Raw genomic sequence first — 22,659 nt, 5'->3', positions numbered from 1 at the left:
GTGAAAATGAATTACATAAACATAGCAATGCCGTAGTGAGGTGATCGTAAAAGTTAATGACACTGTGCTGTTCTTTGGTAACGTGACCACAGACCAGCCCTAAAAAAAACACTATCGCCCCTAACTGGTCGGAGGGAAAGGTACACAAATGCCTCTGGTATCTTGCTTCTTCCACAAACAAAATGTTCCAATAAAAATGATGTCATTTACGGGGAAAAAGGTGCAATTTTAATAACAGTTGTAATATGCAAAAACAAACAAAAAGGCCAGCCATTCCACAGTAAACAAATTTAAGATAGTTATGTTGTGAAATCGCAATTTTTCATTAAAAAGGATGTCGTTTGTGAAGAAAAAATAACTTCATTTCTAAACTTTTCCATTTGAAGAAAATAGCAACAATATTCTAGAAAAACAAACATTAAAAATCTCCAATACTTGCACAATGCTATTTGCAATTAAAACAGTTGTAAATTGCTTTTTTTTCTTCCAGATTTTAACAGGAAAAACTGCAGCAAAAAAAAAATACAAAATCGCTGAATCAATGTAGGTAAAAATAGTTTTATTCCATTTTTTTTCTGAGAAACCGACGGTAACGAAAGGATCAAATGTTTCCCTAAATGAGTGTACGTCGCTAGGGAAGATCTTTGTCAAGTATATTTTCCGCGCAGCAGCTCTCCAGCCGTTGGGGGCTGCGCAGGAAGCGTCCGTGCGCCTTGCGCTCGCGCTCGTTCTCCATGCGGTTGAGGTGGACCAGCAGGTGCAGCGCGTAGGCCAGGACCAGCAGCAGGATGAGCGAGGTCACCAGACCCATCAAGATGGCCGGCGTCAGGAAGGCGGTGCAGTCGCTCACCTCCGAAAACCTGCCCGACGTCACGTTGAAGGCCTGGATCTGAGCCGGGGGCGGGAACGGGATCGTTTTTAACCGATCGCGGTCCGCGTACCGGATACAGTTTCAAATTTGCCCCAAACTTGCCGAGTGTCGTCCTGGGCTACTTTCGAGAACTGAAAAGAATTTGGATTCGCGTTTCGCCTTACACCCTTCAAAAGGCTTTTATTTTGAAAAAGTCGGATTTGAATAGTTTTGGATTAGACTTCCCGGTTAGCATTCGGGATAGTCTGGTTCAGCGGTCCCCGACCACCGGTCCGTGGATCAATGGTACCGGGCCGCGTGGGCTCCACCCGAAAGAATGTTTTGGAAAAGATTTAATTTAACGGTTCATCCGTTTGTGCTTGATCTTTGTTTTTTTTGGCGCCTCTTCTGGCCGCTGTTGATTTTACATGAGCGCGACAGTTTATTCTGAAACGTCTCCTAATATCTGGACTGAACTTCCCGGGCCATGGAAGAGAAGGGCACCTGGAAGTCGGTGAAGGTGAGCGTCCAGCGGCGAGCGTTGTCGCTGCCGGGCCTCAGGAGGGCGCTGTGGCGTTCCAGGCTGCTGACGTGCGAGCAGCGGTACGAGGACGAGGACGGCGCGTACACCTCGCTGGCGTTGAACACGGCTTCCTGCGAGCCGTTGCAGATCACCGAGACGTTGTCCAAAGAGAACCACCACTGGCCCGAAGCCTCGTAGAAGGTGTTGGACAGCTGCAGCCTGGCGAGAGCAAAAAACTGGACCGGAACCTCGGGCTGACACCTCGGCTTAAGAGCGCCTCGCTGTTGGCCCCGAGAGAACGTATGTCGCATGGACAAAGAGTGATTTTTTTTCCAACTCTCGAAAACCCGTACGCGGACTGCGACCTTAGGCTGACATGTTGGCTTTAGAGTGCCTCGTTGTTGGCTGTGAATGCGCACGCGGGTTTTGCAGCCACAATAACGTTATTACATGATTGACGGATGTCTTGTTACCTGATGGCCAGTCCTCGCAAATCGTCCACGTCCCCAAACCTCATCACCAGCCTGGTCAGGACACACAGACCGCTCCAAATGACATTTGTTCATTCTTCTCCCATTTATATCTAGTGGACGTGCGAGAAACGTCCTTTGCGAGGCTGAGGACAGGACATACGTGGCTCTGTCCTGGCGGCAGACGGACTGGCTGGTGTCCACAGATTTTTGCGGGGAAAAGGCTCGCTCGGTCAGGTCCACTTGCTTCTGCCTCTCGTAACGCAGATACAACCTCCTGGCCTGGAACATCAGGCACGGCCTGCCGTTGGACAACACCTGGGGAATAGATTCCCACTTCTGATCATCGTTGAAGGTACTTCTAGCAAGCACAGATTGGAAGGCGCTTTGGCTTGGAAGACGTCATCGTTCACTTCCTCGCTACCTTGAGGGGAGGAAAAGGAAGCGCTGCTCCCGCCGTCTGCAGTAACTTCCTTCCTTTCGTGACCTCAAGTGGTGCTAAAGCGTCTTCCGTCCTCATGTGTTGATCCGCCGCTGACGTGGCCACTAGGAGGCTAAAATATTGCGTGGACTGTCAAAACGTGTGAACTTTCAATATGCCGTCCCTTCTAAAAGCTTGCGAACAGGCGGTGGAGAGGGACACCCTGCCGATGTCAAATTGAGCCCATGTCAGGCTCATTTACTGCCATTCAAAATTGGGAATATTTTCAATTTTTCACATCGTGAGAACTCAACATTTTCCCCCGCATTTCTCACGATTTTTGCCTCGAGCCTTCCTGATGCAATAGAACTTTGAGTTCATCGACATATTTTTGCCCACACGTGGAGTAGCAATCGATTGTGTTCAAATCCTGCCTCATTCACGCTATCGGCAACCCCCCCAAAAAGTTGACTCCGTGGAGTAATGGATCAAATCCGTACGGATTGGGGGGGATTGCATGCATTACATAATCATACAAAGCACAAGCAGCCAAGAGGAGATTTGCTATTGGCTGACAGCTGCAGAAAGTGAACGTCATGTCAGCTTTTGTTTGGCCCACAATGGTAGCATGTGGCGAAAAAAAGAACCTGGGCTTTGTGCTCAAAAATTTAATAAAATCAACCTTTAAATGAGCTCCTAAAATCAAATCTGATTTATTGTCAAGTGCACAGCGACTGAAAAAGAATGAAATTAAACTAGATTTGCTGATAGCTGCAGAAAGCCTGTTCAATTCCCCATTGTGCCTCTATTTGGGAACCACTGATCTACTTAGAGAAAGCTTTCATTTTGCCTGTCGCTGTATGTCACTGGCATAATAACTAGATTAATAATATATTATTATTTTTGTTTTATTTGTATTATGTTTGTATTTATTTTATTCATAAAAATAGCAATAATTACAATAATGTATTATTAATGTTGTTTTATTATCATTATAATAATTATTATAATAATTATAAAAAAAACATAATAAATGATAATAATAATAGTAAAACATAGAATAAATAACATGAATGTGTTCCTTTGCTAAATTGCATTGTTGTTATTTCTGCTCTATCGTGGATTTTCATTTATCCATAACTTTTTCTATTGCAGGTTTATGTTGCTATTGTTCTTGCAGTTTTTCTTCTTTTTAAGTCAAACCAGTCGAAAAATAGTAATTTTGTTGTAATCATATACCTCTACTCTTCTCGCCATTGATGCCAAATATGCATAGGAACCGAGAACCTGTAAATAAGTCAATACCCAAATAATGCCAAAAATGAACACCTTGCCCTTGAATAAATGCCGATAAAATATAAGTAAACTCAAATGTCAGGAATACATTTTTTTGTGGCTTTTTGAAACTGACAAATGTATGTAATCATCTTTTTACCGTTTATTCGATTGAGTGCAACTAAAGGTGCAAAAGATGCCCATAGCAGGAGGAAAATGCCGCTTCCTCTTCGCTGGGTCAAAGCTCAAAGCTTAGATTAGTGTCGGTCGAGGTGTTGCGTGACCTCGCCTACCTGTCAGCTGGATGTGGGTCGCAACATGACGATGACCACGACGACGACGAAAGAAGAGGAAGAGCGACGACGAGGAACAAAAGGAGGATGCTGCTGCAGGAGGATTTGGGAGATTTGCCATCCATCGCTCTGCTGCGCTGCGTTGTGATGTTGCGCTGTGATGCCAGCGCGCGCACACACACACACACACACACACACACACACGCACCCCCCCCCCCCCCTTCCCCTCTTCCCACCTCTAATCTACTTTAATCAGCTCACTTCAACAGCCCGAGGAAGCGACCAATCGGAAAAGACACGTCAATACGGCAGCATCTCTATTGGCTCACATCGCATTTTGGCATAGTTCAACATATGCAAAATAGACAGTGGATTGCTATTAGAATAATGCATGTTTACATTAACGAGAAATGCTAGCATTATGCCATGAGTTAATACAGTATGTGCGGCCACGCAAAAACAGGTCATGACGTCCTGTGTGCATCATAAACGTTTAAAAAAGAAAAGACAAAAAATAAAGAATTGATCAGTATCGTGCTAGAAAAAAAAACAACATTAATTTTGACGAACTTTCTAATGTAACAGAAGACCTTATCGTGTGTTTGGATTCACATTTTTCATTATAAAAATATATATTTTAAAAGCAGACAAAAAAAAATAGCGATGCCGAATAAATTATTTCTGACAGAAAAATCGTATCGGCCAATAGTCCATTGAATTATTCCCCCCCCCCCCCCCCCCCCCCCGATAAAAACAAAACAAAACAAAACAACACAATTGGGAGATACGTAATTGTTAAAAAAATAACAGGGATCAAAACGGTTATTTTATATTTATCAAACAACTACACAGACCTCAATTTCCTGAAAGAACACGATGTAAAAAAATATATATATTATTCATTATGTACTGCACGAGTATGACGATTTTAGGCATGCATTCAAAGCGGGTACCTGTTCCGGGGTCCTCACGTGCACATTTTGCCGCGTTGCATCTTGGGTCTTTCCTTTCCTTCCCGGACTCGCTTCTGCAATCATGGGTACGTCGCAAACCTTTGCATATTTCACCCATTTATCCGCGCCACACTGTCCGTTTATGACAACCATGCGCCACATCATCGTTTTATGTCCACTTTTCGATGGTTTGCTATGGAACAAAAGTCTTAACGGAGCGTGGAAATGGGAACATTTTTGTCCTCTCTCAGCCCCGCAACGTGGGGCGGCCATGACGCGGCCGTTCGGCTAGTTAGCATCTTAGCACGGCGAGCTCGAATGTTCACAAAGCAGAACGTGTAAGATTATCAAAGTTAACGAATGAGAGAAACGCGTGGCGATGAAATCTTTTTTTTTTCATATTAGGAAAATGTTGTTTTTGTGTCCGAGCTTGATATTAACGCGGTGATATCTGTGGCCATTAATTACATTGTGACAGCCGCTTGCAAGCCGCATTAACACTAAGCGTTTATTGAAATTAAGTAAAACAATTTGTTTATTTTTGTATGTTTGCAGTATTTTGAAGTCTATAACATTTTTCTTTGGTAGACTCCCGACCACACAATTCAAATTTGTCTTTCGTTTTAAAACCAGTCTACATTTTGCTGAGTTGTCAGTACACTGTTTTCACATTTATTGTGTTACTTTACCCAAAAAAATTTTTCCCCCTTGGTTTCTTTCCCTTGTTTTATTTCAGTTAAAGTAATGTTGACACTTCTGGTCTGCAACTATATCTAAAAAAAACAATTTTGTGGTAAAACCTGTATTACACGTGGTCTTAAATGTATAGAATTTAACATTTTGACCGGTCCGACTTGGGAAATTGCAAAAGTAAAAAAGCGACGCGAGACTGCAATCTGAAAAGTTCTAGTGATGAACGAATGACGGTGCAATAATTGAACGGTAATAATCACGGCGGCAGTATTTGTCAATCATATAACTGAAGCGCGTTACCTCTGCAGGAAAGTGTCGCGGTCTGCGCACGGCCAGGAAGCTACGCAATCACCGACGCGAGCAGAAATGGCACGACAAGCAGTACAAGAAGGCCCACTTGGGCACCGCCCTCAAGGCCAACCCCTTCGGAGGCGCTTCCCACGCCAAGGGCATCGTGCTGGAGAAAGTGTACGTCCGCTAAACTGACCTCCGGTCAGAACGGGCGCACGCCGTGCTTTATTGATGGCTCGTTGTCGGTTTGCGCAGCGGCGTGGAGGCTAAGCAGCCCAACTCGGCCATCAGGAAGTGCGTGAGGGTTCAGCTCATCAAGAACGGCAAGAAGATCACCGCCTTCGTGCCCAACGACGGCTGCCTCAACTTCATCGAGGTGAGCGCTCGCCAACGTGCGCGTTTTGTGTTTTTTTTTTTTTGTTTTTTTCCTTCCCCGGTCTGTCCGTTTGCTGATGGGGCTTTCCCCGCAGGAGAACGACGAGGTCCTGGTGGCGGGTTTCGGTCGCAAGGGCCACGCCGTGGGAGACATCCCCGGAGTTCGCTTCAAGGTGGTCAAAGTGGCCAACGTGTCTCTGCTGGCGCTCTACAAAGGCAAGAAGGAGAGACCTAGGTCATAAATTGGCAGGCAAACTAAATAAAGATTTCCGCTTCGTATTTCCGCGACTGGTCTTTGTTTTGGGTTTTTTTTTCCCCCTTGATTTTTCAGGACTTGTGATCATCCGTCATGTAAAAATGACAAAACGCAATGTAAACCAAAGAAAAATGGATGCCGGAGGTCATTGCCAAAGCTGCCTTTTTCCAACCGTTTTTCATTTGTTTACTGCACAGTCCGGGGACTTAAAAAAAGAAAAAGAATACCAAATAATGTAAATGGGCATTTAACAGGATGTCAAGGGATTTAAAAATACTGGATGCATACAAAAATGGAACCTCACAAATCAAAAAGTGTCTTTAGTTGCCACCGTGTAGTCCCGCCCCTGACCACACCCTACAAAAAAGGCAATTTTACACCATAGATGACTAAATTCATTGTCACAATCCAAAACTGCCCCGCCCCCCCCCCCCCCCCCCCTCCCCACCCCAACAAGTTGAAGTGGTGTTGACCTGGTTGTACTTCAAGCAATGTGAGCAGTCACTGCTCACTTAAAATAGTAACAGCGCGCGCGCACACGAGAACACAACAAGACGCCAGTAGCATCGCGCTGACAGGATTTGACTGGCAAATACTTGCTTTTCATTACGCTTTTCATTGGATAATATTTGGACGAAGCAAGTTTCATCTGCAAGCAGACGACGGCAAAAAAAAGGTAAGCAGAAAATTCATTTACCGAGCGAGTCATTTAAAGGGCCCATCTCATAAAGTTCACAGTGAATCATGCACATATATATTACAATATTGCAGAATTCTGATTTCATTTCTTAGATATGAGTATTATGGTACTGATATTTCAAATTGGGGTGAGACATCTGCTGAGGCCGCAGCGTGCGGCTGCCCCGCCCCCCCCCGTGACGTCAGCAGCGAACCTTCCATCTGAATATTTGTTAAATGAACTGTTTTTGTCAGAATATCACATTCATTGTTCCAAATTTATTAACGTGTATGAGACGTGCTAACGATTTGGCGACAATGGGAAAACTAACGCAAAACAGCATACATCTCATCTTTTGCAAATTCTTCATATTTTATCCTTTAGTTCTAGATTTGTCGGGGGTTAAGTGTGTTTTAGAGTTCCCATATTGTGAGCGGAAAGTGAACGCCTCTTGCCACTTAGGCATTTTCTACAGTAAAACCTTGTAACTAATAAATGAAATGATAATCAAAGAATACTTCGAATGCAATGTCGCGAGAAATCAACATTGGTTTCAAAACGCCAAAAAGGTTCATTTCCATAAACGCCACGCCCCCACCCCCCAAAAAAAGGAAAGGTGATTTTAAAAAAAAAAAAAACTTTTGTTGATATGAACTCATTCACAATGAATGAATGCAAAACTGGATTTCATCGTTGGACCAATTGTCCTCTCGTCCCTAGCATGGACTTGAAATCTTTTGCGATGAAGGACGATGAGGACGAAGAAGACGAAGACGAGGCGGCCATGCAGTATATGATCCAACAAAGTTTGCTGGACGCCCAAAAACGCAAGCAAGACCGCCAAAGTCCCGCCGCCACCCACAGGTTGCTATTATGTTAGCATACCGACTGTCAGAATTACAGCGGAAAAAAAGCCAACTAGCAATAGCATCCTAAGAGTATTTAAATGTTCTTACTTTATAGCTCGGACGGCGTCTCCGTTTTTACTGCTATACGACAAGGTAAGGCGATAGTGCAACAATATCGCATTCCGGTTTTGCATAATAATCGATATTTTTAATGACAACCGCAAATGATAGAACAAAATGTTGGATTGGTTTTGCCAACGGGATAGCTCAATCGATAGTGCCATTCGTATTTTTTGTTTGTTTGTTTGTTTTTAACCAGTGACGTCAACTGTCAATCAAGAGCTAAACCTGCAGTCAAGTTATTTTTTTCATTTCCCTTTAAAAAAAAAAAGCATCACATTATCCATTTGTTGCTGTGCAAGTCACAGTATCTTTGAGCGGTATCAAATGTATCGAAATATGGCATCGGCCCTCACAATATCAATAGTGTACGGCGCGATGGCGATACTTTTGGGATATTTGGGGCGTTACCGCTCAGGCCGCGTGAAGCTGCTGGAGGATCTTGCGGCCGAGCACAAGGAGGCCTTCCTCCGGACGGACGGTCGAGGGTGGACGCCCCTCCACGAGGCGTCGGTCCAGAGCAACCCAACCATCCTGGAGTTGACTCACGCAGGTCTGTAGGAGAGCCGTCAGGACCGGCTCCTTTGTCATCCGACCCCAAACTTTCTCCAGCTTCAGGAGACGACGCCGCGGATCGGCGGACGGCGCGCGGCGAGACGCCGCTCTTCCTGGCCGCGGAACGAGGCCTCGTGAGCAACGCCGACTTCCTCCTCCGGCGCGGGGCCCGGCCCGACGTGCAGAACCGGGAGGGGGACTCGCCGCTGAACGTAGGTAAGCCCGAGTCCGGCTCCGTTTTCTGGAAAAATCCAAAGATGCAAGGGCCGCAAAGTGTTTTTAGATTGAATTTTTTAAAAACAAAACCGTGCAAGCATAAGGCAAAACGTTTGAAATTTTTGTCCATCACAACTCGACAGTATATAAATGACTACTAGTACGTATTTTTCCAACTTTGCCCATCACGATTTTAACCTAAGCAATTTTGGGCCCCGGGCCGTAGTTTGGACACCCCTGTTTTATAGGCTCCCGCGCGTCTTCTTTCGCAGCGGTCCGTTCAGGCTGCGTGGAGCTGGCCCGGTTGCTGCTCCGGAGGGGCGCGCCCGTCAATCAGGCGGGCCAGCACGACCGGCGGCCGCTTCACGAGGCCTCGCGGCTGGGCGCCGCCGAGATGGCCGGCCTGCTGCTGGAGGCCGGAGCGGCGGCGGACGCGCGCAGCCGCTTCGGACTCACGCCGCTGGCGCTGGCCGCGCAGGGCGGACACCTGCGGGTTCTGGAGCTGCTCCTCAACAAAGGTGACAGGAAAGGGCAACGGCGGAAAGAAACACGCTAGCTTAACGTAAACGGCGAGGCTACGCTATCGGTCAGGAGCCGACGCGCTGTCGCAGGCGCAGGACGAGGCGTCGGTGCTGTACGAGGCGTGCGCCGGCGGCGAGCCGGCGGCGGTGGCGCTGCTGCTGGAACGCGGCGCCGACGCCAACGTGGCCAAGCAGAGCGGCCACCTGCCCATACACCGCGCCGCCCACAGGGGGCACCTGCAGTAAGCCCGACGCGTCCGCGTACGGGATCGTCCTACGGGTTCCGTTACGGCGTCCGCGCGCGCGCGTGTCGCGCAGAGCCCTGATGCTGCTGATTCCCGTCACTTCCACGGAAGACATTTACGACAGCGGAATGAGTCCGTTACACTGCGCGGCCGCCGGCGGGCACCCGAGCTGCATCAAGGTGCCAGTCAGTGAGTGGATATCTGTGTGAGCGCGTAAGTATGTGAGAGAGCGGGCGAGCGAGCAGTCGTCCCTGTGCGCGTGTGCTTGTGTGGAAGCTTGAATGAATGTTTGTGTGCATCAGTGAGAGGTTGGATATGTGTGTGAGTGAGACTGTGTGTCAAAACAGCATCAGCATGTGTTTAAATGAATTTCAACGAGTGTGTGTGAGAGCGTGAACGTGAATGAGGAAATGTGCATGCGTGAGTTCGTGCATGCAGCTGTGTGAGAGTTTGTGACGTGGGTGTAAATACGTACGTGTCAGAGTGAACTTGTATGAACTCGAGAGTATGTGTGAGCTCAAGTGGGAATGTGAGTAAGCAGGTGAGCACGTGTGAGGGTGTGTGAGAGATGTGAGATGAGAGAGCGCACCTGCTAAGCGCACGTTCCATCAGGCACTGCTGGACGCGGGTTTTGACCCCAACTTCATGTTGCATCCGTGCGTACGTCGCGGCTACGACGACGAGAGGAAGTCCGCGCTCTTCTTCGCCGTGTCCAATAACGACGTCCCGTCAGTGCGCCTCCTGCTGGAGGCCGGCGCCTTGACCAACCAGGACCCAGTCAAGTGTCTGCAGGTACATTCAATGGGCAGCAAACGGTACATGGAGTAATACCTCAAATTAAACGTCATGATGAGGGCTTTCCAGATCTGTCATCATTATGTCAATGTATCGTCACTTGATGACGTCATTGTCAAAAATGTTTTTGGGGTGTCATCTGACAAGTAGGTTTCAAAATGGCTTGCGGTAAATCACATGGAGTGACATATCAAATCAAAAACCATAATGAGAGCTTTCCAGATTTGTCGTTATTTTCTCAATATACCTTCATGCGACGACGTAATGATCAAAAATGTTGTTTCTTGTGAAATATCTGCAAGCAAGTTTCAAATCGGTTTGGACCAAAGTACACGGAGTGATAGCTCAAATTAAAGGTCGTGGTGAGCACTTTCCAGATCTATAATTATTTTGTCAGTATCTTCTTGTCAATGAGCGAAGAAAGAGAAAAAGTCTTTTGTCACAGTGGAGGAAAAAAAGCAGTTGATTGTTCTGGTCGTTTGAGGTGGCTCTGCGTCTGGGCAACTACGAGTTGATGAAAACGTTGCTGCGACACGGCGCCAACGTCAACTTTTACTCCCGGATCAACACCACGCACTTCCCGTCGGCCCTGCAGTACGCGCTCAACGACGAGGTTGGAGCCCTCGCATCTCTGCTCTGTCGACAGGACGACACTGATGGAAGCGCGCGCGCGCGCGCGTCAGGTGATGCTGAGGATGTTGTGTAACTACGGCTACGACGTGGAGCGCTGCTTTGACTGTCCCTATGGCAACGGCTCGCACGTCCCCGAGGACTACGAGGGCTGGACCAACACCGTCATTAAAGACACCATGGTAGGTTGCTAGGTAACCAGAAAACACCGTCACTCACGGTGCGCGCGTGTCAGTTCTGCGAGGTGATCACGGTGTCGTGGCTGAGGCACCTGTCTGGTCACGTGGTCCGGGTTCTGCTGGACTACGTGGATCACGTGACCTTGTGCGGCAAACTGAAGGCGGCTGTCATGGAGCAGCGGCAGTGGGGCGACATCTGCAGGCTGCAAGGTCAACTACAGTTTTTTTCTTGACTTCAGATTTAGTCAGCGTGCAGTCAGTAATTGACCTAGCGGATGTTTTTTTGTCTCCTCCCGCAGAGAACGCCCGTCACCTGCAGCACCTGTGCCGTCTGCGCATCCGCAGGAGCATGGGGCGCCTGCGGCTGCGCTCGCCCGTCTTCATGAGCTTCCTGCCGCTACCGCCGCGGCTCAAGGACTTTGTGTTGTACCGAGAGTACGACCTGCACCAACTCCCTGATCAAGAAACCTGATTTCATTTATTCGCTTTGCACATGTCATTTGGTTAATAACCTCTTCAAGTAATCAAGTATATTTTTGTGGCAGTTAATTGATTGAAAATTAAGATGCAACAAAGTAGATATCTGAAATGAAAGGTCGCGGTGAGGACTTTCCAGTTCTTGAACATTTCTTTATATTGCTTTTTTTCTTTTGGTAATATCAAAAAAAGGATAGTTTTAGGTATACTTCTGCAATTTTTATAGATATCTTATTTATAGTGGGCTTTTCTTTTTCGTGGGGGGGGGCACTGAACTAATTTTATTGTGATGACAATGTTTTTATTTTAATAACAAATCTGTGAAAAATCAATTTACATTAAAAAAACAGGAAATGCCATCTTAAATGGAAAGCATAGCTTAAGTCTTTTCTCATACTCACCATAAGATGAAGTAATGACAAAAAAACAACCCACAAACCACTGGAAAAATACAGACAAGTCTTTTTTAACTATTGAGAAAAAAAACAACAAGAGGAGGCCAAAACCATCTGTTAAGTTTTAATCTCACTGTCACTGTTCTACCAAACACTTTGGGATCGTGACGGCTGGAGGAAGAAAAAATAAAATAAAAAAGAAAAAAGAAGCAAGTAATGGTCCTTACCGATGACAAGATAGGCGAGGACAGCTGTGCGCTGGACGATGCGTGAAGGTGTGCATGCGAGGCATCCTCCAAGCAGGGCTGGGCAACCTGCCCGCCTTCAAAAAGTCCTTCGGGCCCATCCGGTTTCCACAAGTGCGTCCAGGGCCGCAGGTGGCCCAGCCCCGCCTCCAAAATGAGATCATAAACACATTCAGTGATTGGCCGGAGTGTCAGATGAGCACTAAGAAAATACTGCTAAATATAGATATATATATATTTTTTTTACACTTTGGGAGAGACACGTGAATGATATTCACCCAGGCAGGTAAAAGGTACAATAAAAAAATAAATTATCACCTCAATAAACCCCCCAAAATAAAATATTTCCCCTCTTATCTTTTTTTTTTGGGGGGGGGGGGGTGTATGGCCTCAAACGCTCACATCTGATTGGTCCTGGAGACGAATGTGCGCGGTTCAAGCGGGGCTGACGTGCGACAATAAAAGGACAAAGGGCAGGCCTACATTTCTGCACGCTCAATAAAATGTGGGGGAACGCGGAAGGAGCGCACGCTAGTCTACGCAGAATACGAATGTTTGTCATACTCGTGACATCTTTCAAACGGAGCGCAAAGAATGGAAACTCCAAGGGTGCGCCTGCACATTGGCGTCCCCGGGGGACGATGTTACCCTCCTTTCCAGCTCAGAAAAAATAAACAAGAAGAAATAGTCTATTGCTTTGAAAGATGTGGCTGTAATGGTCAAGGGCGGCAAGACATGACTTGGCTTGGCTTTCACACGGAACCCAGCCAAGGTGAGTTATCGCCGCACACCGGCAAAAAAGACATGCGTTGGACGCCCTACTTTTGGTACGACCTCGAAAGGCGGGAAACTGGCGGGTCCCCCTCCTCTATGTCCGTTTTTCGTGTCCGAGCTGGTCTGCGTGAAACATCCCGCAAAATGGCCACCGTTCCAAATTCCAAATGTGATGACGTGAAAAAGTAAGCCTCGGATGACATCGTCTCCGGCGGGAGAGTCGGGTTTCAAATTTCACAGCCTCTGACGTAGCTGCCGTTTTGACGACGGGGCAAGTGCTAGGTCGCCTTTTTTCCGCGCAGAAAATGGCAAAAATAATCCGTCTGCTACACTTGGCGGGCCGGCGGCATTATAAGAAAAACATCCAAGTAAGATTTCAGCTTCTACGCATGGGACATTGAAGAATGTAATCAGCGGTGTGAAACTTTTCATCACAGGCGCCTCCGATGCATCCTCCAAAGGTCGACTTTTTTTCCACCAAGTTTTTTTTTTTTTTTTTGTCGTCTACAGAACAATGACTTAGAAGGACAAATGTCAGCGGAAAAGGACAGGAGTTTGGCCACTGTCCTGCCTCCTGGCCCTTTTTTTGGAAAAGTGTTGCCATGGCAAGGGGAGGGAATGTTTGGAGGTATATTTCACGGTCCGTAATTTACACCCGAGTGTTCACGGTCAGCATTCGGCCCGCAGATCCTCCAGGATCCGGATCAGGCTCTCCAGGCCCAGCACGTAGCCCCGGTCGGGTCCGTCGTGGACCGCCGTGTCGCCGCGGAAACCCTTGAAAGTGGAGTGGGCAAAGTCAATCATGCGAACTTCCACCAGGGGGGGCTGCTGCTGCTGCTGCTGCTGCTGCTGCTGCAGCTGGGCCGAGGGGGGCGGAGAAAAGGGGACCGAGGAAGGGGCGGCGCAGGAAGAGGAATCCGGAAGAGACGGAAGGTCTTGGCCGGCCGGGGACGGAGATGGTGCGAGGGGCCCGGGACTCGCGCAGCTGGGGTCCTCCGGGGACTTTTGCCTGGCGAGGGGCTGACCGGCGCCGAGGCCCGCTGAAGCTTCCGGATTCTATGAGTATAAATGCAGAACACGTACGCCAGCTCATATGATCCTTTCAAGACGTGGGGGGAAAAAAAAGGATACGCTGTATAGCTAAAAAAGAAATCAGAAGGGATAAAGGATTTTGGATTTGCCTGACCTTTCCCTCGTAGATGATGAGCAGCGAGGACGAGTAGAAGCGGTAGGAGGCCTGGCGCTCCAGCACCGCCTTGAGGCTGTGCAGCTTGTGGAGGACGGGCTCAAAGAGGTCCCGCCTCAGGCCCCGCCCGTTGTGTAGGTACTGCTGCAGGGCCTGGCCGAATCCCTCGGCCGACAGGCCCCGCCCGTAGTACTTGTTCCTGCACAGGTACTGGCCGGTGCTCGGCTGGTACACCTGCCCGAAGACCGTCTCGTTCGTCACCCCCGCGGACGCTCCCGGGGCGTCGTTGCGTTCGCCCCGCCCCCCTCACCTGCATGCCGCACAGTCGCACGCCCAGCGTGGCCGAGGTGCTCTGCTCGCACTTCTTCATCTGCCTGGCGGCCTTCTCCTCGGAGGCGTCGTCGCCGTGCTGCCGGGTGCCCATCTTCAGATCCAGGATGCACGGGTAGGAGAAGTGGTGCACCACGTTCTCCAGCAACAGGAACTCTGGGTAACGCGCCGCCGTTAAGGTGCTGCAACCGTTTGCTTCATCCCGCTGGCGCATGTTTACAAGCTGTAGCTGGCTCAGTATCGTGGCGGCATCGCCGACAACTTCACTCATTTTAGTTTCAAACTTAATTCGTGCGCTTTATATTTCCGTTATATATTAAAAGCTTGCCCCCCCCCAGTCTAAATGAGCCTAAAGCGCAGAGACGGGCTGGCCGTCCGGCGCCAGCGAGCCACGAAAGAGGATACTGAAGAGCTTGCGGTCCTTGGACTCGGAGCGCATGCGGCTGAGCTGCTGCTTGTGGCAGCGGAGGCTCCAGGGGTTGTGTCCGATCTTCTCCGAGCTCAGCCCGCTGTTCCAGTCCAGCATCTGGAAGGGCAGGTCCGGGTGGATCTTGGGCTCCAAGCGCGGGCTCTTCAGCTCGGCCGGGTTGCTGCCACGTCGGGAGAGAGCGGGATCGCTTACAAAAGCGTTGTTGAGGATTACTTTACTAGTCATTTTATTTACCTTTGCAAAGTGATGGAATGAGCGTAACTCCCCAAATATAGGACGCACCCTGAGGTCAAATCCTGCTACTTTCTATGTTACGCCGTATAAGACGCACCAGCACTTTACAACAATATAAAAACTATAGCAAAACAGAAGATATTTCGTCTTCCTAAACTTTTCATATTTTCCTGCATTATCCGTAAGTAATATAGTATTTGGGAGAATTAAGGTCATTGTAATCGTTCAATGTCCGAAAAGCAACTGTAATTTTTTTCAATCCTAGTCCAACCTATAAGATTGCGTCATTTCATTACTTGTAATGCTTGTTGGACAATGTTTGTCCCGAATGAATCGCCCGATTTTCATCCGCTAGTTGACAAGGCGGCGAAAGGGGGCGTGAAACGTACTTGTCGGCGTGATCGGCGTCGTGCGCGTCATGGCGCTCGTCCTTGCGCTCGGAGGACGAAGAGGAGCGGTGGAGGCTGCGGCGGGAGTGCTTCCGCCGCGGCTGCTCGCGCTCGGCCGGCTCGCGTTCCTCGTGCTCGCCGCCTCCCGCCTCGGCGTTGTGGCTCTCGCCGTACGGGTAGGCCACCAGGTTGATGTAGCCGTCGGAGTCGCCCTCGAAGCACACCAGCACCACGCCTGACCAGATCAATGCATGAAAAAAAATAAAAATCATGCAATTCTATGTAAGGAATTCAACTGTTTTGAATCACATTTTTTCCTTCAGTTCAATGCACGTGGTGCAGCTCCTTCTGGCATTGTTTTTTTTAATGACTGTTTGAATCCTATCTTTCCAAATGATGAGAGAACGTGTATGATTGGATTTAAGCGCTATTTTGAGCAGCCGCGCTAGGCTGGACTTCTTCAGCATCTGCAAACAAACGCGAAGCGACGCGCGCTGATGTGCTTGAAGCGCCCGCCCGTCTGCCGCCATTATGTCAGACGTCTTCGGCGGCAAGACGTTCGGGCTAAATATAGACACTTGAGCGGCCGCTGTTGTCATGGCACCCACGGGACCTGCAGGGTCCTCGGGGATAGGTCCGACTATTAGCCCCTTTCACGCTGCCATTACAAACTGACACTTGCTCAAAAAATGAAATGATGAAATAAAGAATCGATTTATTGTCCAGCCCTGAAATCCATAATGTTTCACTTTACAAAAACAAAGCAAGAATACAAATTAGCGGACTGTAAATAGTTAAGTGATTGCTTAGTTGGGACTGTGTTATAAGATTGCCACAAAGCGTTTGCATCCCCCATAAAAGACAACTCGATATGAAACTAAAAGACAGCCTTTGGTTTTCCCCAAAATTGGGGAAGACTCCGTAACGCGTGCAGCAATAAGCAAATGTCCACCAGATGGCAGTATGACGACGCAAACACATCTTCCGCTCTTGCTCAGTGTTTTGTTTGGCATCCCACTCTTAACTTTCTATTGGTTCAGGCAAAGGGCCCCTGCATCATTTGACTTGATGTTGTGGAGTAAAAATGCGCGTAAATTGGGAAAAGTCAGCAGGTACCTTTGTACTCGGGGGTGAACTCCTTCATCTCCGGAGGCAGCGATTCATAGAAGCGCTGCTCCCTGCTGATCAGAGGCTTGCACACCGTGTGGTCATCGTAGCGCATCATGCTGGTGTGACCCCCCACCTAGGAACGCATATTACAAAACTCTTTCAGGTTCTCTTGCAGGAAGGACAGTTTTTGCTGAGCACTGATGAAAAAGGATGGCAAGTGTGTTGGCTCGCTCCCCTTGAGGTGCGCACGCCTTGGCCACCAGGGAGAAGCCGAATGTAATCTGATCTATCGGGGGCACAGGTTAGCGCGTCCGCCTGACAGTTGCGCGGTCGTGCGTTCGATTCAGACTCCGGTCTTCCTGTGTGGATGTGTGTGTGTGTGTATGTGCTCCCCGTGCCCACATGGGATTTCCCCAGGTACTCTGAATTCCCAAAACAATGCATGGAAGGTACTTTATTTTTCCCACTCTAAGACATAGGTGTGGAACTCCAGTCCTTGAGCCCGGTATCCTGTTTTCTCTACCCCCCAACACACCTGATTCAAACGATTAGCTTATTATAATCTGAGGCGACTTATAATGCAGAAAAGACGGTATGTTGCCCAACTTGCCTTTACCTGTCTGTGAGCGTGAATGGTTATTGGTTTATATGTGCTCTGGACATAAACAATTGAATAAATAAAAAAGACCAGGCAAAACAATCGTCGATTTGATCACTGATGAATCGTCACACCTCTACCTGCAACTATTTGGGCCCGCTCACCTGGTGCATAAAGGGCTCCAGCGAAACGCCTCCTCCTCGGGTTCGAAGTGGTGTGCCACTCCCTGGCCCCGCCCCCTGTAGCTTGCTGTCCATGCTGTTGGCGTGCGGGAGGCACATGGCCCCTGGCGGCCGAACCGCACCTCCTCCTGCGAACGGCGACGAGCTTTTATTCCGGCCGGACTGAAGAGCGCCCGCTTGGTCGCGACCGTACCTGGCACATGGACTCTGGCGGGCGGTGACGGCGAGGGCGGGGCGCAGGGCACCACGGGCTGCTGGGAGCGCACGCCGGCCCCAGGGGGAGGCGGCGCCAGACCGGAAAAGCACCGCGCGGGTCCTCCGTTCCGTTCTACTGCCGGATCGGGACTGCGTGGGGGTTAGCGCTTCCTGTCGAGACAGGAAGTCACAACCCCAACATTTACATTTGCGGGGTCCGGAGCTAATACTTGTACTGACAACCGAGTTACGGACAGAGAGCGCCATCAGCGTTAGAACTTTGGTTGCTCAAGGCAAAATCCTGCTTGTTCTCATCCATCTCAAATTTCTGCTTGCAAGTCAAAGCGAAAACACAAGTGGATTCTGCAGAGTATTATTTATTATGTTTTACCATTTTTATTGTTATTCTTTTTTCTTTTCTTTGGAGGGGCCAAAATGTTTTCTTTTGGATCGTCAACCATATGAGTATCTTCATTCAAGGTGAAATGCACGTTACTGAAACCTTACTGGACCTAATTGGGGCAACCCGAGCACGCCACCAGCTGTCTTTTGCAACATTAGCGATTGGAGTCCACCGTCTGGTGGCGCCGCAAGCGAGGTCCGCTGCAGATGTTCTCGCAACTGACTTATTCAAAGTGTCTGGAAGCACACTGAGCGATTCCAGCTGCGTTTCGGCGCCAACAAAGCAAAAGAAGCTAATCAAAGCCAGTCGGTTGCCGAGGAACGTCCGCAACGCGTCAAAACTGTGTGTGTGTGTGTGAAATGACAACAATGGAAACATCTGGACTTTGACTGTCACTCATGAAAGCCAAGTGCCCCTTGTTGCGTGCTGAAGCTGGACCTGTTGTACAAAAACATTAACAACTTGCTCATAGCATTTTTTTTTTTAAACCCTTGCGGGAACCTTTGAGCCAACTCGGGCTTTTTTATGTGTAATGTCAAAAGAAAAGAATACAAAAACACTGTTTAACAGGAGGTCCAGGGGTATAACCTATAAATGTCAAATTTGGCCCATGTCATGCTCATTTACTGCTATTAAAAATTGGAAATAATGTCATTTTTGGACCTATTGAACAGCCGTTGATTTATCAGGAATTTCCCCCAATTTTTGCATTCATCCTTTCTATGGCAACTCGCGAACGGGGCGCAATCGAAATGTTTGTATAGAGACCCCAAACCCACCGGGTGGGGCTAGCGGCCAACTTATGACATTTGCAAGCCTTTCAATGACTTTGTTGATTGGCTTAGCCTGGGGTCCCATCATGCAAATGTCTTCGTCATAATACTCTGATTATGACATATAAAACATTCCTATTTCAATTTTCAAGTCACATACGGTCGCCATTGCTACGATGCTCCTCCTTCCCGTTGGTATTGTGTCAAGCGGTAATGCGAGTCTATTTCCAGCCATCCCCGTGTGTGTGTGTGTGTGTCCAGGTGATGTGAATGGAGCCAGCTGGCATGCAATCAGCTTACACATGTGTCTAATTAACAGCCCATCGGGGCCCAGAATTAGCAGAGATGGAGCCGATTAGCCAACGCGGCGCTTGCCTTCACGTTGCGCCTCGGCCTCAGATCTCCTTCGCTCGCCCCAAAGGCAAATTCAAACAGGAGGCAAAAGTTGCCGTCAGCGCAGAATAGCGGCGGCTATTCTCAGTCTGTTTTTAGGTGGCCGGATCGGTCAGGTGGACTTACATGGGAGGCGGCGGGAGACGAGGAGCGACGTCGGGCCGAGAGTGCTCTCGCCCCGCCTCATGAGTCAGGGCACTCGGATGGATCTGGATGGGAAGTGAAACGACGGTTCAATGACTTGAATGGCATTTCATTCAATGATATTGCTGCGGCGAAAAAATTCATGACCGTGATTTGATTGGTTGAAGTCCAAATACAAGCTTAAGTGGCCACAAGTGCTACATTCATAAATATACTACACTCACACTACTATTTCACGATTCAATATATTTAAATTTGACATTTATGAAATTAAAATACATACAAATATTTGACAATTACTTCAAATGGCTGGATGGAAGGTTTTTTGTGATTAAAAAAAATGTTCCAGAACATTTGCATGCTTACGGTTTTTGCCAGCTCCGAGTGTTGCCATGTTTTTTCACAACATGAAAAGCGTGATTTTAATACAATGTCCATTTGACAAAAAGAAAGCTCAAATCAGCTCCAGGGTTGCACCGACATTGCATGACACCCCAACAGTGTGTGTGTGTGTGTGTGTGTGTGTGTGTGTGTGTGTGTAAGGAGTTAAGGGGGGGCTGACACAGCACAATGGCTTGGTCCAATCAGCAACACTGTTGCAGAGACATTTCAGATCAGTCAAAACAGCTTTCCGTCATCTTGGGCGCAAAATGGGGTTACTATGGCAACGGGGATTTGCATGTCAGTGAGTGATTTTCAGCTTTGTGGAAAATAAACTCTAAAGAAATGGTTTCGAAATTTGCTTGAACAAAAAGTAAAATTGCATCCGATTGATCGATGGTATTGTTGACAGAATAATTTCTTCCAAAAATATTCAACAGTGACATTATATGTAATAATAAACACAATTTTGTCATTCAAAAATAATTTGTCAATTTTCTACCCTGTCAATTAGAAAGTGTGCATTTTTTTTCATAAATGTTTGGAAATTAAAATGTTTTTCACCCAATTTTCACCCAGGGAAAAGGTTTTTTTTTGTTGTTTTTTTTTTTTTCAAAAACAGTGTCATAATTACGGAATGATAAATATTGGGAGAATTTTTTTCAGGAATAGCGCCTTTGAGATATTTTGCTGAAAAGTGTGGGGGGGGGGGGGGGGGGGGGGGGGTTATCATGAGCTCTTGTTCCTCACTGCAGTCTCTGGCTTATGTCCTGCAGCCAAGAGCAACATTAATGTGACTGATGGCTTCCTTTGAGTGACCCGAATGAAGCCGCTGATGTTCCGCAGTCCATGTCTGCGACCGGCCTGCTTGCCACCAATCGCATCCGGCTAAAACGCCTTCAAGACGTCACGGCAAAAAAAAAAAAAGTGGCATAAAACCTTGGTCCAAATCGTGATGACTCATCACTTCTTGGAAGACTGTCTGCCTGAACAAGTGCAGACAGCTAAAAAATAAATAAATAAATGGATTAAAAAAAGGATCTTTGAAATCTATAGGAATCAATGATCGTAAATGAGTTCATGTCGACTTGCCCAAATCCTATTTGAAAGCAGATTGTCTTTGCAATCATATTAGTAATTATAATAACCTTAGAAAAATGTATACAATTCCGGAAGCTGAATTTATGCCATAGCTGCAGCCTTAGTCCTAATGGAAGTCCTTTGTTGCTGCTCTGGCAGAGAGTTTGAAAAGAAATTGGGCCTAATCCTTTGATGCCATCTGAAATGAGGTCCAAGTCAGACCCGTGTTGACGAGGTATTTGGCGTGGCAATGGCGCGTACCCCCGCCGGCGCCCGCTCACAGCTGTGAAAACAAGACGACGAACGGCGACTACACCTTCAACCGCCATCTTGTTTATGTGTCAAAGTAAGCCGGGTCGCATACGCTGGGCGCTTGGCCGGACACTTCATTTAGTGACACGCTCCTTCAAGGTTTTGATTGAAACAAACTCGGGAATTTGAAGAAATACATTCAATTACCAGTGTATCAATAATATGGGGATAATTTAAGAATATGTGTTGGTATTTTACTTGACATTATACATCCAAGAGTAACAGATGAAACAAAAGGTTTGAGAAGATAGTTTGAGAAATAAAAACTTTATATTGCTTTACTAAAAACTGTTGGTGTGTCTGAACCAGATCTGATAGATATAAAAATCGGGAAACCATCATCAAATTAAAATAAGTATCTTGTTGTGCTGTACGCAGGTTAAAGTGGCCATGCCTACCAGCCTCAAAATGTTTACAGTCATTTTTGGCAAATTGGGTCCAGTTGCAAAAACTATTCGCGATTTTTACCTATCTGCGTCCGGTCTTGGTCACCATCCCGCGCGGATATCGAGGGTTGACAGTTGTTTGATGCACCAGTGTTAGCCGTGTTGTCTTTAGCAAACATCTTCGCGTTAACAAAGTTTTCATTTTGCTTACCGAATTTCTCGTTGGACACAAAGCCCGTCTGGCGACACTTTCCTCGGGTAAGCGTGTTAAATAAATTTGGCTGTCAAGACCGGCCAAGCTTGTTGACCTTAGCCTGACAAGACGCTAGCTTGCGAGCTAATTAGCCAAGCTAGCCGTGTCGAATGTGCAGTTTCTTTTTAATCGCTTATCATACAGAAACACACCCGGTGGTGGTTCAACTTCGCGTAGCCGACAATGTAGCCGGTGGGTGACTTCATTTCGGTTTGGGTTGAATTGGTTTAACGGAGTGCCCTGTGTGCTAATGCCAGGCTAGGTGGCTAACAGGGGAGATGAAACGTTAACGTCAAACCGTTACGGTATCCTTTACCTCCTCCGGTTGAATTGGCTCGAACGGTGCAACGTACCCGGCCGAAAATCGTGAGTGTCGGAAGTGTCGGCGGAGTGTGAAAGACGTGTCAGGATGTTGGCTCGCTCAAGCTCCGAGAGCGATGCGGGTAGATTAAAAAAAAAAAAAAAAACCATCCAGCATCAGGCTAACGTCATGACAGAGAAGCTAACGCAGACTGTATGGCTTTCTACACTTGTTATGTATTTATTGGTGTGGGGATTTAACGCCCCCTAGAGCTCGTTTTGAAAAACTACAATTAATTTTTCTTTGGCGGCTACTTTTCATTTCTCAGTTTTTGACTGTAAGAGTAACGTTATTTTGTAGCGTGCGCGTTTGAAGCTGTTCACGTAGAGTTTATTTGAAATTGGTTGCGACCCTTTCTCATTTGAAGCACGGGCTTCATCCGGAATGTTTTACTTATCGAAGGATACCTTCGCGGATAATTTCTGAAAGCGTATTTCGCG

At 47.5% G+C, this 22,659-nt stretch overlaps 4 protein-coding genes across 7 annotated transcripts; 2 read left to right on the top strand and 2 right to left on the bottom strand.

Annotated features, from left to right (window-relative positions):
* Positions 1–544: 544 nt before the first annotated feature.
* Positions 545–4,034, bottom strand: atp6ap1la (ATPase H+ transporting accessory protein 1 like a). The gene is made up of 6 exons (XM_088424099.1): positions 3,833–4,034; positions 2,268–2,397; positions 2,007–2,161; positions 1,847–1,897; positions 1,355–1,592; positions 545–889 (listed from the first exon to the last, which is right to left on the bottom strand). Exons 1-6 carry the CDS (start codon positions 3,955–3,957, stop codon positions 632–634), a joined length of 957 nt encoding a protein of 318 aa, XP_088280225.1. The 5' UTR covers positions 3,958–4,034; the 3' UTR covers positions 545–631.
* Positions 4,035–4,787: 753 nt separating this feature from the next.
* rps23 (ribosomal protein S23) lies at positions 4,788–6,423 on the top strand. The gene is made up of 4 exons (XM_088424103.1): positions 4,788–4,871; positions 5,787–5,946; positions 6,025–6,145; positions 6,240–6,423. The coding sequence occupies exons 1-4, from the start codon at positions 4,868–4,870 to the stop codon at positions 6,384–6,386; spliced, it is 432 nt and encodes a 143-aa protein (XP_088280229.1). The 5' UTR covers positions 4,788–4,867; the 3' UTR covers positions 6,387–6,423.
* A 529-nt stretch (positions 6,424–6,952) lies between these two features.
* Positions 6,953–12,420, top strand: asb14a (ankyrin repeat and SOCS box containing 14a). 2 transcript variants are annotated; one of them, XM_088424076.1, is made up of 13 exons: positions 6,953–7,076; positions 7,800–7,943; positions 8,043–8,080; positions 8,466–8,600; positions 8,660–8,818; positions 9,091–9,336; positions 9,410–9,581; positions 9,658–9,763; positions 10,197–10,376; positions 10,864–10,992; positions 11,063–11,191; positions 11,245–11,398; positions 11,488–12,420. In XM_088424076.1, the coding sequence occupies exons 2-13, from the start codon at positions 7,801–7,803 to the stop codon at positions 11,658–11,660; spliced, it is 1,764 nt and encodes a 587-aa protein (XP_088280202.1). In that variant the 5' UTR covers positions 6,953–7,076; position 7,800; the 3' UTR covers positions 11,661–12,420. The 2 variants fall into 2 exon arrangements, with proteins under 2 accessions (XP_088280202.1, XP_088280201.1); XM_088424075.1 differs by lacking the exon at positions 6,953–7,076 and having other exon boundaries at positions 7,760–7,943; positions 9,393–9,763.
* Positions 12,171–22,359, bottom strand: ip6k1 (inositol hexakisphosphate kinase 1). 3 transcript variants are annotated; one of them, XM_088424087.1, is made up of 10 exons: positions 22,175–22,359; positions 19,429–19,511; positions 17,732–17,904; positions 17,521–17,666; positions 16,765–16,891; positions 15,649–15,883; positions 15,001–15,212; positions 14,576–14,751; positions 14,266–14,499; positions 12,171–14,135 (listed from the first exon to the last, which is right to left on the bottom strand). In XM_088424087.1, the coding sequence occupies exons 4-10, from the start codon at positions 17,635–17,637 to the stop codon at positions 13,749–13,751; spliced, it is 1,488 nt and encodes a 495-aa protein (XP_088280213.1). In that variant the 5' UTR covers positions 17,638–17,666; positions 17,732–17,904; positions 19,429–19,511; positions 22,175–22,359; the 3' UTR covers positions 12,171–13,748. The 3 variants fall into 3 exon arrangements, with proteins under 3 accessions (XP_088280213.1, XP_088280212.1, XP_088280214.1); XM_088424086.1 differs by having other exon boundaries at positions 22,212–22,359; XM_088424088.1 differs by having other exon boundaries at positions 15,001–15,185; positions 22,212–22,359.
* Positions 22,360–22,659: the final 300 nt, after the last annotated feature.

The sequence above is a fragment of the Hippichthys cyanospilos genome, chromosome 9, assembly GCF_059441005.1.
Source record: "Hippichthys cyanospilos isolate Australia breed blue-spotted pipefish chromosome 9, RoL_Hcya_1.0, whole genome shotgun sequence".
In the NCBI taxonomy this organism is placed as follows: domain Eukaryota; kingdom Metazoa; phylum Chordata; class Actinopteri; order Syngnathiformes; family Syngnathidae; genus Hippichthys; species Hippichthys cyanospilos.
Note: the sequence above shows the minus strand (reverse complement) of the source record. Positions and strands in the feature narration are given on the sequence as shown.